Consider the following 13,605-nt stretch of genomic DNA (forward strand, 5'->3'; position numbering starts at 1 on the left):
GATAATACTGTATTGTATAATTGATATTTGTTAAGAGAGTAGATCTTAAGCATTCTCACACAAAAAAAGAAAAGGTAACTATGAGGTGATAGATGTGTTAATTAACCTGATGGTGGGAATACTTTCACTATGTACATATATCAAATCATCACGTTATACACTTTAAATATGCTAGAATTTTCTTTATTAATTATGCCTCAGTAAAGCTGGGGGGAAAAAGATGCTGTAATGAGGTACCCCAACACTTTAGCCAAGAAGATATCAAAGAAGGGCATGTAGGGTGCTGGGACTTTGATCTTGTTGGCTGATAATGAGAGGAAAGAAATGATAGAAATGATAGAAATGATAGAACGGAAAGGTGAGATAGAAAAATCTGCACTTATAGTTGGAGCTTCAGCACCCTTCTCTCACCCTTCTCTCAAGAACAACTAGATAGAAAATCAGCAAGGATATAGAAGAACTCAACAACACCATCAACCAACAAGATCTAACTGACATTTATAGAACACTGCACCCAAAAAGAACAGTGTGCACATTCTGTTCAAGCTGTCATGGATCATATACCAAGATAGACTGTATCCTGGGCCATAAACCAAACCTCAACAGATTTAAAATATTGAAATCATTCAGATTATGTTCTCCAACCACAATATTATCGAACTAGAAATCAGTAACAGAAAGATAAGAGGAAAATTTCTAAACACTTAGAAATGAAACAACATACTTTTAGATAATCTGTGGGTCAAAGAGGAAGTCTCAAGAAAAATAAAAAACAAAACATTGAGCTGAATGAAAATGAAAATATAACATCAAAATGTCTGAGTCATAAGTAAAGCAATACAGAGATGGAAATTTATAGAATTAAATGCATATGTTAGAATGAGAAAAAATCTCAAATCAGTAATCTCAGCTCCCATCTCAAACTTAGAAAAAGATGAGCAAAATAAACCCAAAGCAAGCAGAAGAAAGGAAATAATAGAGATAAAAGCAAAATGAAATTGAAAGCATGAAAACAGTAGAGATAATCAATGAAACAAATAGCTGGTTCTTTGAAAAGATCAAAACAACTGACAATTTCTAGCAAGACTGACAATAAAAAAAAAAAGAGAGAAGACATAAATTACCAATATCAGAACGAAATGCAGGACATCAAAAGGATAATAAAGGAGTACTACAAACAACTCTATATACATACATTTTACAACTTAAAGTGGACCACTTCCTTGAAAAACATAACTAACACAATTAACCCAAGATGAAATAGATAATTTGAGTAGCTCTATACCTATTAAAGAAATTGAATTCATAATTTTAAAAAAACTCCTAAAAATGAAATCCTCAGCCCCAGAGAGTCTCACCTGAAAATTCTAACCAAATGTTTAAAGCAGAATTAACATTAATTCTACACAAGCTTTTCTGGAAAATTGAAGAGGAGGGAAAACTTCCCAATTCATTTTAAGAAGCTATTATGACCCAGATACCAAAACCAGAAACAATGCAAAAAGAAAAAAAAAGCTACAGATCAATATCTCTCCTGTATATAGACAGAAAAAATCTTGAACAAAACACTGGCAAAGAGAATTAACCCATATATAAATGAATTTTACAACATGAACAAGTGAGGTTTGTTCCAGGGATGCAAGTCTGGTTCAATATTTGAAAAATCATCAGTGTAATTCACCATATTAACAGGCTAAAGAAGAAAATCACATGATCGTATCAACTGATGCAGAAAAAGCATTTGGCAAAATTCAGCACCCTTTCATGATAAAAACTCTCAGATAAATAGGAATAGAGTGGAACTTCCTCAGCATTATACTTAATGGTGAGACACTGAATACTTTTCCCCTAAGATCAGGTACAAGGTAAGAATGTCCACACTCATCACCTTTATTCAACATAGTGCAATAAAGCAAGAAAAGGAAAAAAAGGCACACAGTTTGGAAAAGAAGAAATTAAACCGTCCCTATTTGCAGATGACGAGATTGCCTACTTAGAAAGTCCCAAGGAAGCTACAAAAAAGCTCCTGGAACTGAGAAATGAGTTCAGCAAGGTTGCAGGATGCACAATACATGCAAAAATAAATTCTATTTCTGTGCTACCAATGAATATGTGGATGTTGAAATTTAAGATACAATAACATTTACTCTAAAAATAAATACCTACATGTAAATCTAACAAAACATGAATAGGACTTGTATGCTGAAAGCAAAAACACTGATGAAAGAAATCAAAGAAGATCTGAAATAAATGGAGAGAAGTGCCATTTTCATGGCTTGGAAGACTCAACATAATAAAGATGTCAGTTCTCCCCAAATCAATATACGGGCTTAACAGAACTTTTTAAATCCCAGCAAGATTTTTTGTAGATATAAATAATATTCTAAAATTTATATGCAAAGGGAAAGAAAATAGAAGAGCGTTAATAATTTTGAAAAACAAAAAGTGGGAGGGATCAGTTTACCTGATTTTAAGGTTATTAAAATGGCCACAGTAATCAAGACTGTGTGGTGTGGAGGGATAGACACATAGATCAATGCAACAGAATAGACACCCCAGATATAAACCCACACAAATACATCCAACTAATTTTTGACAGAGGTGCAAAAGGAATTCAATGGAGGAAAAATCGCCGTATCAGCAAATGGTGCTGGAGCAATTAGACTTCCATAGGCAAAAAAAAAAAAAAAAAAAAAAAGAAACCCCAATCTAAGTCTCACACTTTATAGAAAAATAATTTCACTATGGATCACACATTAAAATATAAAATGTAAAACTATAAAACTTAGAAAAACATAGGAGAAAATCTTCAGGATCTAGAGCTAGGCAAAGATGTCTTAGTCTTGACACCAAAAACGTGATCCATAAAAGGAAAAACGGATAAATTGGACTTCATCAAATAAAAATTTTGTTCTGTGAATGAGCTTGTTAAAAGGATGAAAAGCCAAGCTACAGAGTGGAAGAAAATATTTACAAACCACATATCTGTCAAAAGACTAGAATATATAAAGAGCTCTCAAAACTCAACAGAAAAAAAACCCAATTAGAAAATTGGCAAAAGATAAAAGAGGCATTTCACTGAAGAGTGTGTACAGATGGCAAATAAACATGAAAAGTACTATATTACTTCATGTATATCACATTCTTGAATTGACAAATTATAGAAATGGAGAACAGAAGAGTGGTTGCCAGGGAGTAAGAAAGAGAGTGGGGACACGTGGATGTGGCTATAAGAGGGTAACAGGAGGGATCCTTGTGGTGGAAATGTTCTGCATCTTGACTGCATCAGTGTCAATATCCTGGTTGTGATATTGTCCTACAGTTTTGCAAGATATTACCATTAGGGGAAACTGGGTAAAGGGTACATCGGATCTCTGTGTATTATTTCTTATAATGCATGTGAATCTACAATTATTTCAAAAGAAAAAGTTTAATGAGAAAAGTAATCTATGTATCTAGTAAAGCATATTTAAGCTGTATGAAAGAATGTATGGTGGAGAAAGAAGTCTTTCTCCTGTATGTGCTCTTCCCCATTCCCTTCCTTAGAAATTACTGTCCCTGTTTTTTCTGTGTCTACTTCAATAAATATTAAATGCAGGTACATGCACATATATATATACTATATATATATGTTCGCTAAAACACACCTTACAATGCTGCTCTTCACCTTGCTCTTCTTAATTTATCTTGGAGCTCCTATATAGGTACATAGAGAGTTATCGGATTCTTCTCCAGCTACGTTAATGCTCTATTGCAAGGATGTGTCATTACTTTTCTACCAAGGTACTTAATGAAGGGTATTTAAATTGCCTCAAATCTTTTGCTATATGAACAATGATGAAGTAAACTTGAATATGTGTTAGAACTCATGTGCAAGTTTATTTGTAGGATAGATACTTTAAGTAGATTTCTGAGTTGAAAATTATGTACATTTTATATTTGACAGATATTGCCAAATTGCCCCAAAGAAGTTAAACCTTTACATTCTCACCGATAGTGTGATAGAGCACCTAGTTCCTTATACTCTTACCAACAGAGTATTCTTCAACTTCTTGACCTTTACCAATCTTACAGATGAAAATTGATCACCTTTTAATTTGCATTTCTTTAATTATGAATGAGGTTGGTCATTTTGTCATATGTCTGGAAGCAAATAGGTTTAGTTTTTTAAACTAAGTTAAAATGAGAAGCAGAACTTCTCTAGATATGGGGTATATATGTTTCTTAACATTGCATAAACTTCTTTTACCAATTAGATTTTTAAAAACTTTTTCTGTTTATTTTTAAGTTAGGACTCTATGGATGTATTCCTCAACTATTTTATTTTTCTTGGGGTTTTTTTGTTTCATTTTTGTCTTTTTGGTTAATAGATGTTTAGGTTTTGAGTCAATGTAGTACATATATGAGAAATCTGACATTACATTTGATGTGTGGGTACTTGCCTAAGATTCTGAATATTGACAGAAGTCCAAAATTAGGTAAGATTAGAAGTTGATTTCCTTTAGGGCAGGTTCTTATGGAGAAGTCTAGCAGTTCATAATAATCTCCATAACATCAGAGAACATGTCTGTATCATGGCAAAATTTGTAAGTAGGTGAAATTTATTTTTGGCACTAGCTGCCTCAGCATCCCCTTTCTTTTTATGATTCTGTACTCTGCAGCCTCTTGCCTTACACCCTAAAATGGGAACCAGAATATGGGATGACTTGGAACTCTTGAAGTCAGTTCTAGGTCCCATCTTTTGACCTTGGGAAAATCATTTAACTTCTCTGAACCTTTATTTCTTCATTTGTGAAATTAGATAATAATACTGTGGGGTGGTTGTAATTAGTGTTGGAACCAAGATTCAAATCCAGGTTATCTGGTTCCTGAGTCTGTGCTCTTAACCACTAGTTACATTCACTCTTGCCATCATAAAGGGATAAAGTAAAATTTAAGAGTATCCGAGTTGTGTAACAAGCTAGATGTGTTTTGGAATGTAGTGACTATATCATATCAGCTATCACTCCCAACTCGAACTGAATCTTCTAAAGTAACTCAAGGTTTCAGAGCTCTGGAGAATGGGTTAAGCTAAATGTTCACTGATTAAATGACGTATGTAGTCATTCAAAATGTAAATGCAACATTGGAAATAAAGCTTGAGATTTTTAGAAATGTCTTTGTTCTAAAGTGTTTTTTAAAGAGTGTCAGAAAATTCTATTTTTTTTTCTTACAGCACTGGGAGGTATTCAAAAAAGTAACAGAAGTTTTCATTTTAGTTCCTGCACTTCTTGGTCTCAAAGGGAACTTGGAAATGACGTTGGCATCCAGATTATCCACTGCAGTAAGTTTTTTCCTACTTCAAAGTGTGTATATTACCTATACTGTTATTAAGGAGAACTTTTTTCCTCTGTCTGTCTGATAAATTCCTGGGCCTAAGGGCTATGCTAATATTTATGCCTGATATCATACCCTGAAAGTTCTCTTCCTTGTCTCATCTGAGAATTATAGGCCCTCCTTTATCCTGAGAAGTAGTATACTTGCCTTCTTTAATTCTAGGGCATTTTGGCAATTATCATCAGTGCTTAAAGACATGGGACAAGTCAGATATTGAGATTCTTTATGGTTCAGTGGTTGGTTGATTGGTATTTAAACTTTTTATGATTGTAAAGTAATACATGCTTATTGTAAAAACTGAAAAAAGGGGAAATAAGTACAAAGAAGAAAATTTTAAACTATTCCCAATTCTTCACCCAAACATAGTCACTATTAATATTTTGGTATAGATCCTTCTATATTTGGATATCTGTACTTATACATAGTTAGGTGTATCATAATGTAGATACATACCGTATATTCTAAAAAAAAAAGAACTGGAATCATATATATTCTCTTGTGTAATGTGATATCCATTATAAAATGCATCATGATCATCTTTCCACATCAACAAATGTAGACCCGTGTCTTTATTTTTATTGGCTATGTACTTTTCTATTGTATAGCTCTACCACAGTTTAATCTGTCATCCATTATTGGAAATATAGGCTCTTTCTAATGTTTCGCTGTTATAAACAATGTTGTAATGAAAATTCTTATACATACAGTTTTGCATTCTTACTTCTTTCAGGCAAATTTTAGGATTGTAATTACTATTCAGAAAAAAAATGCATACTTTTAAGGATTTAACTACATATTGCTAACTTGTCAGCCAGAAAGCTTAAACATTTTTGAAAATACTGCTACTAGCAGGATTCTGAGTTATTTTTAGAAGCCCAGAAGGACATTGTTTTCTCATTATAACATTCTTTGGAGGTTTACCATCGTGGAACCAAGTTATGATTAAAATCATGTAGCTAGTAAGATTCACTTCAATGAGCCGTCTGCCCATTGAATGTTAGCCAATAATTAACTAAGTCATGAGAGGGTATTACTAATTGCAGTGCCTTTAGTATATGAAGTTTTTTTTTTTTCTTTAAAGAAGCTACAGCAAGTGAATCCAACTATGAACTAGGCAAAAAATTTGTGTATCTAAAGGTAACTAAACGTGGAAGTTGAACAAATGTGTTGTTGATGGGAGCACTCTCTCCTCCTCCTCCCCTCTCCACATTTTCCCCGCAGGCAACTGTGAGTTCCCTCAAGTTTCTTGAGTAAAGCAGATGCTTGGAAAGGAAATGCATTAAATAATGTTTTATTAACATTATTGGCTTGCTCAGTTAAGAGAAAATGCTACATGTGCCCTTTGGAACTTTCCAAACTCCCTCCTTATATTTAAAAGGTCGTATAGCCATACTCTGCCCAGGACAGTAATGAAATATTGGGTATTTGTGAGCTCTCATAATGTGCCAGGACTGTGCTAACTGCTTTACAAGGAAATTTTATCACAGCCCTATGAGATGAGCACTATTATTCCCGTTTTACAGAGAAGGAACTGAGGTTTAGAACAGTAGAGTAACTTTCCTGAGGACACAGAGCTAGTATATAATGGAATAAGTCACATTACAGAACTTCCCCTTTTACCTGCACAGGATAACTCTGTCCAAGTTTATAAAACCAATAAATAACAGCAGTAACAAAAACCTAATAGTCTACTCTTCTACATTGTGAGGATGTTCTCCTCGGGTCTTGGTCTTAGCACCAAAAACGCATTTTTTTTGGTATTTAATATTTTTAAACTTTTGATATTCATTATTTTAAAATATTATTATTTAAAGATATGGTCCCATTTCTTGTCTCTGTAGTTGTTTGGTGAGCTAGAGATGGTGTCTGGGGATATCAGCTAGTCACTAAGGTAGAGCCAAACCTCATAGAGTAGAACAATTTTGGTAAATTCACTTTAGTCTATAATTTTGCATGTAATCATTGTAATTATTGAAGATTAAAGAGACTGGAGAATAATAGAAACTAGGGCTCCTTGGGCTGGAGCATAAAAGTGTAAGATGACCCTGGAACATTTTGTGGTGCCAGAAAGTAAGAAATGCTAAAAAAAGATGGAGCCGTGACAAAAGGATACAAGGTAACATAGTAGCCAGATCAGGGACAATCTGAGCCACAAAATAAATGATAGTTACAGATTATAACTCATCGCATAAAACAAGAATCCGCTAGTCTATAAATGAATAACAAGGCAGGCAATGTCCCTGCTGTGGTGGAATTTACAAAAATAATTTCAGATATTGGTAAGGGCAGTGAAGAAAATAAAACAGGGCAATGTGATGAAGGGTGATTCATGAGGGCTGCTTTATATTAAGTGCTTAGGGAAGACTTCTCTGAGAGGTGATGTGTAAGCTGGCACTTGAATAATAAAAGTGAGTCAGCCGTATCAAAATCTGGGAAAAGATCGTTCCAGGTTACTATTGTGTCTAATCAGTGATGATGTCAGTGTCATAATATCAAATATTTATAACAATTCTGGACAGGTTCACTTTAACAGTTGGGCCTGGGGCAGGAATACAAGCAGGGGCTCATATAACATATGTCTACATAGCTACATAGTTTAAAATTATACAACAAGCTTACAGACTTAAAAAAAATCTCGATCTTTCTACTTTGGCAAATATATCCTCATGAAGATCTGGAAGTCCAAAATCAAATTATGAATTCTTGGCCTTTTTAGGTTCTGTTTTGTAACATGATGTTGTGGAGAGAGCCAGCCCCCAGTCTGAGGCCTGCCCGCCTTCCTCCCCTACCCTTGGCTCTATGTCCTGTGTTTTGAAAGACCTCACACATACGTCAGGCCCCATGTCCAAGCTCCATCTATACCCCCAGCAAACAGCCACCCCTTGAGCACTCTTTGGGTTGAGCATGCACCAAATGGTGGCATCGTCTGCCTTCAGGAGGCTTGACTTCAGGAACAGGCCCTGGCATTGGGTTCCAGGCAATTTGGTTAGAACTTTATGGTCCTAGGTATCTGGAGCATCCCCTAGAAGGGGATGAGGCACAGGCTTTGTGTGAGCACACTACTTGGGCCCTATGCACTCCTCACCCTGTGGTGTGTGGCATAGCTACAGGAGGGCCAGAGTGGGGCCCTCTAAGCCATGGGTCTCAGAGCTGGGGCCCCTCTTAGCAGATTTAGAGTAGTACTGATTCTAGACTCCAGGAGTGAAAACTTCTTTTGGCCTAAGGAAAATTATATAACATAGAAGAGATTTTGAAGCTGCCTTGTAATATACTTCTGCAAGATATTAAAACAAGCAGGAAGAGACGTTATATATTAAAAATTGTTGCTTGACAAAATAGCCTTAATATTGGACTCTGAAAGTAACAATAATAGGACTTACTAATAACCAGTGGTTACAGAGAAGGCAGTTCTTTTACTAGAACTTTCTTAGGTAACCAAGTGGATATACCTTGAAGCATACAAGTATTTCTTACATAATGTCTGCTGTAAAAGTCCTATCATCATTCTGCTCTTGAGAAGATACTGAAGTTGGCATGGATGCAATAAAAGCCAAGACATAGATGGAAATTCGTTATTTTTTTGGTGTCTTGTAAGCCAGTTACATCACTCTATTGTTGCACTTTTAGATCCGAGATTTAAAGACAGATTTTCCTCAAGTGATCATGTGAAGCAGTAAGTACATATAAAAATATTAAAATAAAAACATGTAAGTCAGGGCAACAATCTTAGACTCATCTGAAAATATTTAGAAAGCACCATTCGTCAAGTAGTGTACAAAACTTGAGTTTATGGAATTATTTCAATGAAATTGCATCATCACTATCAACCAAATCTTCAAACCTAGAAATTAAAGAGGAGATAAGTCTTTTATCAGTTGTGATATGAGAAGAAAGAAAGCGTAATAATTTGGTAACACTTTCATTCTCAGCAGTATCTAGACTGGCAAACCTAGGCAAAAACCATCTTGATTCTCTAATGACTTTGTCTGAAAGTGAGCATCTATGTAGTATCACAAATATGAAATATAGTGACCACAGGATCAATCTCGCAGCTCTCAGTGCTAAGAAATTATTTTTTAAAAAATTAATAGGGATTGGGGCTGGCCCGGTGGCTGAAGTTCCACGCGCTCTGCTTTGGCAGCCTGGATTTGCTGGTTTGGATCCTGGCCGCAGACCTACATCACTCACCAGCCATGCTGTGGTGGTGTCCCACATACAAAATAGAAGAAGATTGGCACAGATGTTAGCTCAGCGCTAGTCTTCCTCAAGCGAATAAAGAGGAAGATTGGCAATAGATGTTAGCACAGGGCCAATCTTCCTCACCAAAAAATATATATATATTAATAGGGACCGGCCCTGTGGCCTAGTAGTTAAGTTCAGCATGCTCTGCTTCGGCAGCCCAGGTTCGCAGGTTCAGATCCTGGGCATAGACCTACACCACTTGCCAGCCATGCTGTGGCATGTGGTATCCCACATACAAAATAGGGGAAGATTGGCACGGATGTTAGCTCAGGGCAAATCTTCCTCAAGCAAAGAGAGGAAGATTGGCAACAGATGTTAACTCAAGGCAAATCTTCCTCGGCAAAACAACAATAATAATAATAATAAAATGGTAATACAATTTTAAAAATTTGATTAAATTTCACATTTGTTCTAGTAGTTTACGACCCAGAAGTAAACCCAGAAGCTTACGATACAGTGGTGACATGTGGTGTCAGCTGAATATTGATTTTTAACACTTGGCCATTTGGCATCCAGCAGGAATGTGTGTCCAGTAAACCCTCTAGCTTTTGTCTAAAAAAACAAAACAAAAACTTTTATGTAGTTTTGCTAAGGTTTTTAGAGTTAGTAAAATTATATACATTTGTTCCATCTGCCATCTTTTCCCAGTGGTCTACACTTGTGTAATGTTTTAAGAACTGGTGGCTTGCTGGTGTGTTTAAGAACTGGTGGCAGCTCAATCCAAGAGGCTTTTTAGCAGGAGAGGAGAATAATGAGGGCTTGATAAGCAAGCGGCAGCATTTAAGGGAGAAGAAAGTTATTAGAATGAGAGTTAAAAGGTGGCTTTAGTTTCATTTTGTTGGAAAATGAACTTTGTTCTGATAAATATAGTTAAGCATACAAACATTTAAGCAACTTGATAACTTTTCCGGGAACACTGAAATTTTGGCTAGCTTACCTCAAAGAAAATATTTCTAAAAGCAGCATTCTTGAGCTTTTGTTTAGATTCAAATAATAGATTAAACACACCAGTCTATTTTGAAATGGGCCATGCTGTAGGGAACCTGGTTAAGAAAGACTACACACGGTTCAAATTAAATTCTGTTTAATTTGATCACGTATTACCATTAAAACTGAGTAAAGGTGAATTTAATCTTAATGTTTTTTTTTTTTGGTGAGGAGGACTAGCCCTGAGCTAACATCCAATGCCAATCCTCCTCTTTTTTTTTTTTTTTTTTTTGCTGAGGAAGACTGGCCCTGGGCTAACATCCATGCCCATCTTCCTCTACTTTATGTGGGACGCCGCCACAGCATGGCTTAGCAAGCGGTGCATCGGTGCCCACCCGGGATCCGAACCAGCGAACCCCGGGCCGCTGCAGCGGAGCGCACGCACTTAACCGCTTGCGCCACCAGGCCGGCCCCTTAATCTTTTTATTTGAACTTTAGTTTATGTGTTGTGGTGTCCATACTTTATGTTAGGTATTTCTCTCAAATGTCTGGTTGTATTATTTGTCTGCAGCTTGATGCCACGAGTTACTACTTTTTCATCTACTAATTTGTTTACTTTTATTTTTTGTGGTTATTTGAGATAGGAAAGTTCAGGCAATGCCGAGGGCATGTTGTTGATGTGTTAGATCAGTGGTTCTCAAAGTGTGGTTTTCTGATCAGCAGCATCAGCAACTTGTGAGAAAGGCAGGTTCCCAGTCCCACTCCAGAGCTACTGAATCAGAAACTTTAGGGCTGTGGCTCCGCAATCTGTATTTTAACAGGCTCTCCAAACGATTCCTATGCACGTTAAAGTTTGAGAACCACTATGTTAAATGAACAGCATGGAGGCCAGTAGGGCTGGGACCGAGTGAGAGAAGGGAAAAATCACAGGGCATGAGATCACCTTGTGGGCCCTGGTAAGGACTTTGGCTATTGTGTGATATGGGAAGCGCTTGGAAGGTTTTGAACAGAGGAGTGATGTAATCTGATATTTTTAACAGATTATTTTGACTCTTGTGTTGAGACAGGGCTATAGGGGGCCAAGGACTGAAGCAGGGAGACAAGTTGAGAGTCTGTTGCAATAATACAGCCTAGAGATGATGCTGGCTTGGATCAGGGTGGTGGCAGTGGATATAGTGAGACATAGTTGGAATCCAGAACTAATTTTCGGAGAGAACCAGCAGAATTGTCTGGTGGATTAGCTGAAATTAAAGACTGGGAGTAGTCACTTGAAGTTTTCTCTGGATTTGGGAGGGGTAAAAGTACACAAATTAGTAAATGGAAAACGTAGTAACTTGTCAAGCGATGGTAACATGGCATATTCATCTAGTTGGGGTGTTTTAACTGCTTAGAGAATTTGCTCTCAAGTTTGCTAGGCAGAGTACTACCATTCTTACAAAATGCTAGAGAATCTTTGTCAGCTGTAGTCCAATTCTGTTACTCTATCGATTGTTACAGCAGCCCTAGGTTAATGACTTCTTTATAGCAAAATCCCCAGAGCCTCACCTTCTGTAGACTCTTCTGTTCTCTACTTGAAATTTTTATTATCCTTGACTTTGAGACCCCACACTCTCCTCATTCTCCCATCTTTTCCATGACTTCTTAGTCTACTTTTTGGTTTCTTTTTCTTTGCTCATCCTTTTGATATGAGGTTTTCTTGAAGTTTTAGTACCTCATTTTACATGTTCTTCGTCAGTAATTTCACGTAGTCCACCACTGCTTGCACATTTCTGACGCTCAGATCCATATCTCTAGTCTTTTTCCTAAGCTCTAGAGCTGAATTTTCAATTGTCTGTACCACTCACTCCATTCAAAACTAAGCTCATCTTCTCTTACGCCGACCATACTTTCTATATTTATCAGTTTATTAACATTACCAATCACCCCCCGACCTCTATCCAGCTACTGTCTAGACTGTCAGTTCCACCTATGAAATCCTTCTTCCCTTTCTCTTATGCTCCACCTGCCACTACCTTAATTTTGTTGCCTATTGTCTCTAATTGGACTGCTGTAGCAGATTCCTAACTGTACTCCCCGGTTCCAGGAAGAAGGGTGAATGAGTGTAATTTTTATTTTTTAACTTAAAACAAGCACTATTTGAAAGTCAGTTTTTTCATCTATGTGCAAAAAAATAAATCTTTTTAAAATTTTATAATTTTCCTATATATTATTTATTTTCACTTATAAAAGTAGGAGTAAAAATCATTATAGCTATAGAAGGCCAATCTATGATTACTTTCATCTTTTTCTCCATTAAAGGGTCTTTTCTCATTTTTATGATAGTCTGCCAGAGAATCAGGATAAATGAGCTTATAGGATTATAAGGAAGGCCTTGGGTAAGTATAAGGATAGAGAACTTAAAACATGATATCAGATACAGCCTACTCACTCAATCTGTTGAAGGTCAATTGTCTTCAAAACTTGTTATTCTATAAAGCTAAAGATTAAATGTTCATGGATAAAAAGATATTTCAATAAAATAGGTTTTCTGTTTTAACAAAGGAAATTTAATAATGATTAAATCAACTTTATCTTGCCCTTTTACTTGAGTCAAAATTTATTTCTAAAGGTATGATGATTAACTTGAATAATTTTTCCTGGATTTTTATCTTTTCAACAGTAGATACATATTAGAGTAGATATTGTTATAGCTATATAACAGTAATATATAATTGGAAAATAAACCAAGTACAGTGGTTCTATAAATTGTTGGGTTTAAGTTCTATTATCTGACGCCTAAAATTTTCTGCTTCTAAATGCTAGATATAAGAGGTATTCACTGTCCTAAAGTTTTAGTCCTAAAGACAGTATTTAAAAATGGTATTCACTATCCTAAAGACAGTATTTAAAAAAAAAAAAAAAAAAAAAAGGCCTGTAAAACTATTTCCCAGGAGCAAATTGCCTAGCACAATTTGATGAGCACTTTTCCATTCTAGGTAAAACTGATTTCTGTTGCCTCAGACCTCTTCTCAGAGAACTCTTGATTCTCTGAAATTATTTTGTAATATTCTACCTTTCTAA

The 13,605-nt window shown here is 35.8% G+C and overlaps 1 protein-coding gene across 2 annotated transcripts in view; it reads left to right on the forward strand.

The window, feature by feature from the left end:
• SLC41A2 (solute carrier family 41 member 2) overlaps nucleotides 1-13,605 on the forward strand; it is a 126,554-nt gene that overhangs the window by 37,067 nt on the left and 75,882 nt on the right. For both annotated transcript variants that reach the window (XM_004418052.3, XM_087449010.1), the window contains exon 3: nucleotides 5,216-5,323. In XM_004418052.3, coding sequence (XP_004418109.1) covers nucleotides 5,216-5,323 — 108 coding nt within the window. The remainder of the gene's footprint in view (nucleotides 1-5,215; nucleotides 5,324-13,605) is intronic.

Source organism: Ceratotherium simum, chromosome 25 (assembly GCF_057802395.1).
Source record: "Ceratotherium simum simum isolate JZ-2026a chromosome 25, ASM5780239v1, whole genome shotgun sequence".
Taxonomy (NCBI): Eukaryota; Metazoa; Chordata; class Mammalia; order Perissodactyla; family Rhinocerotidae; genus Ceratotherium; species Ceratotherium simum.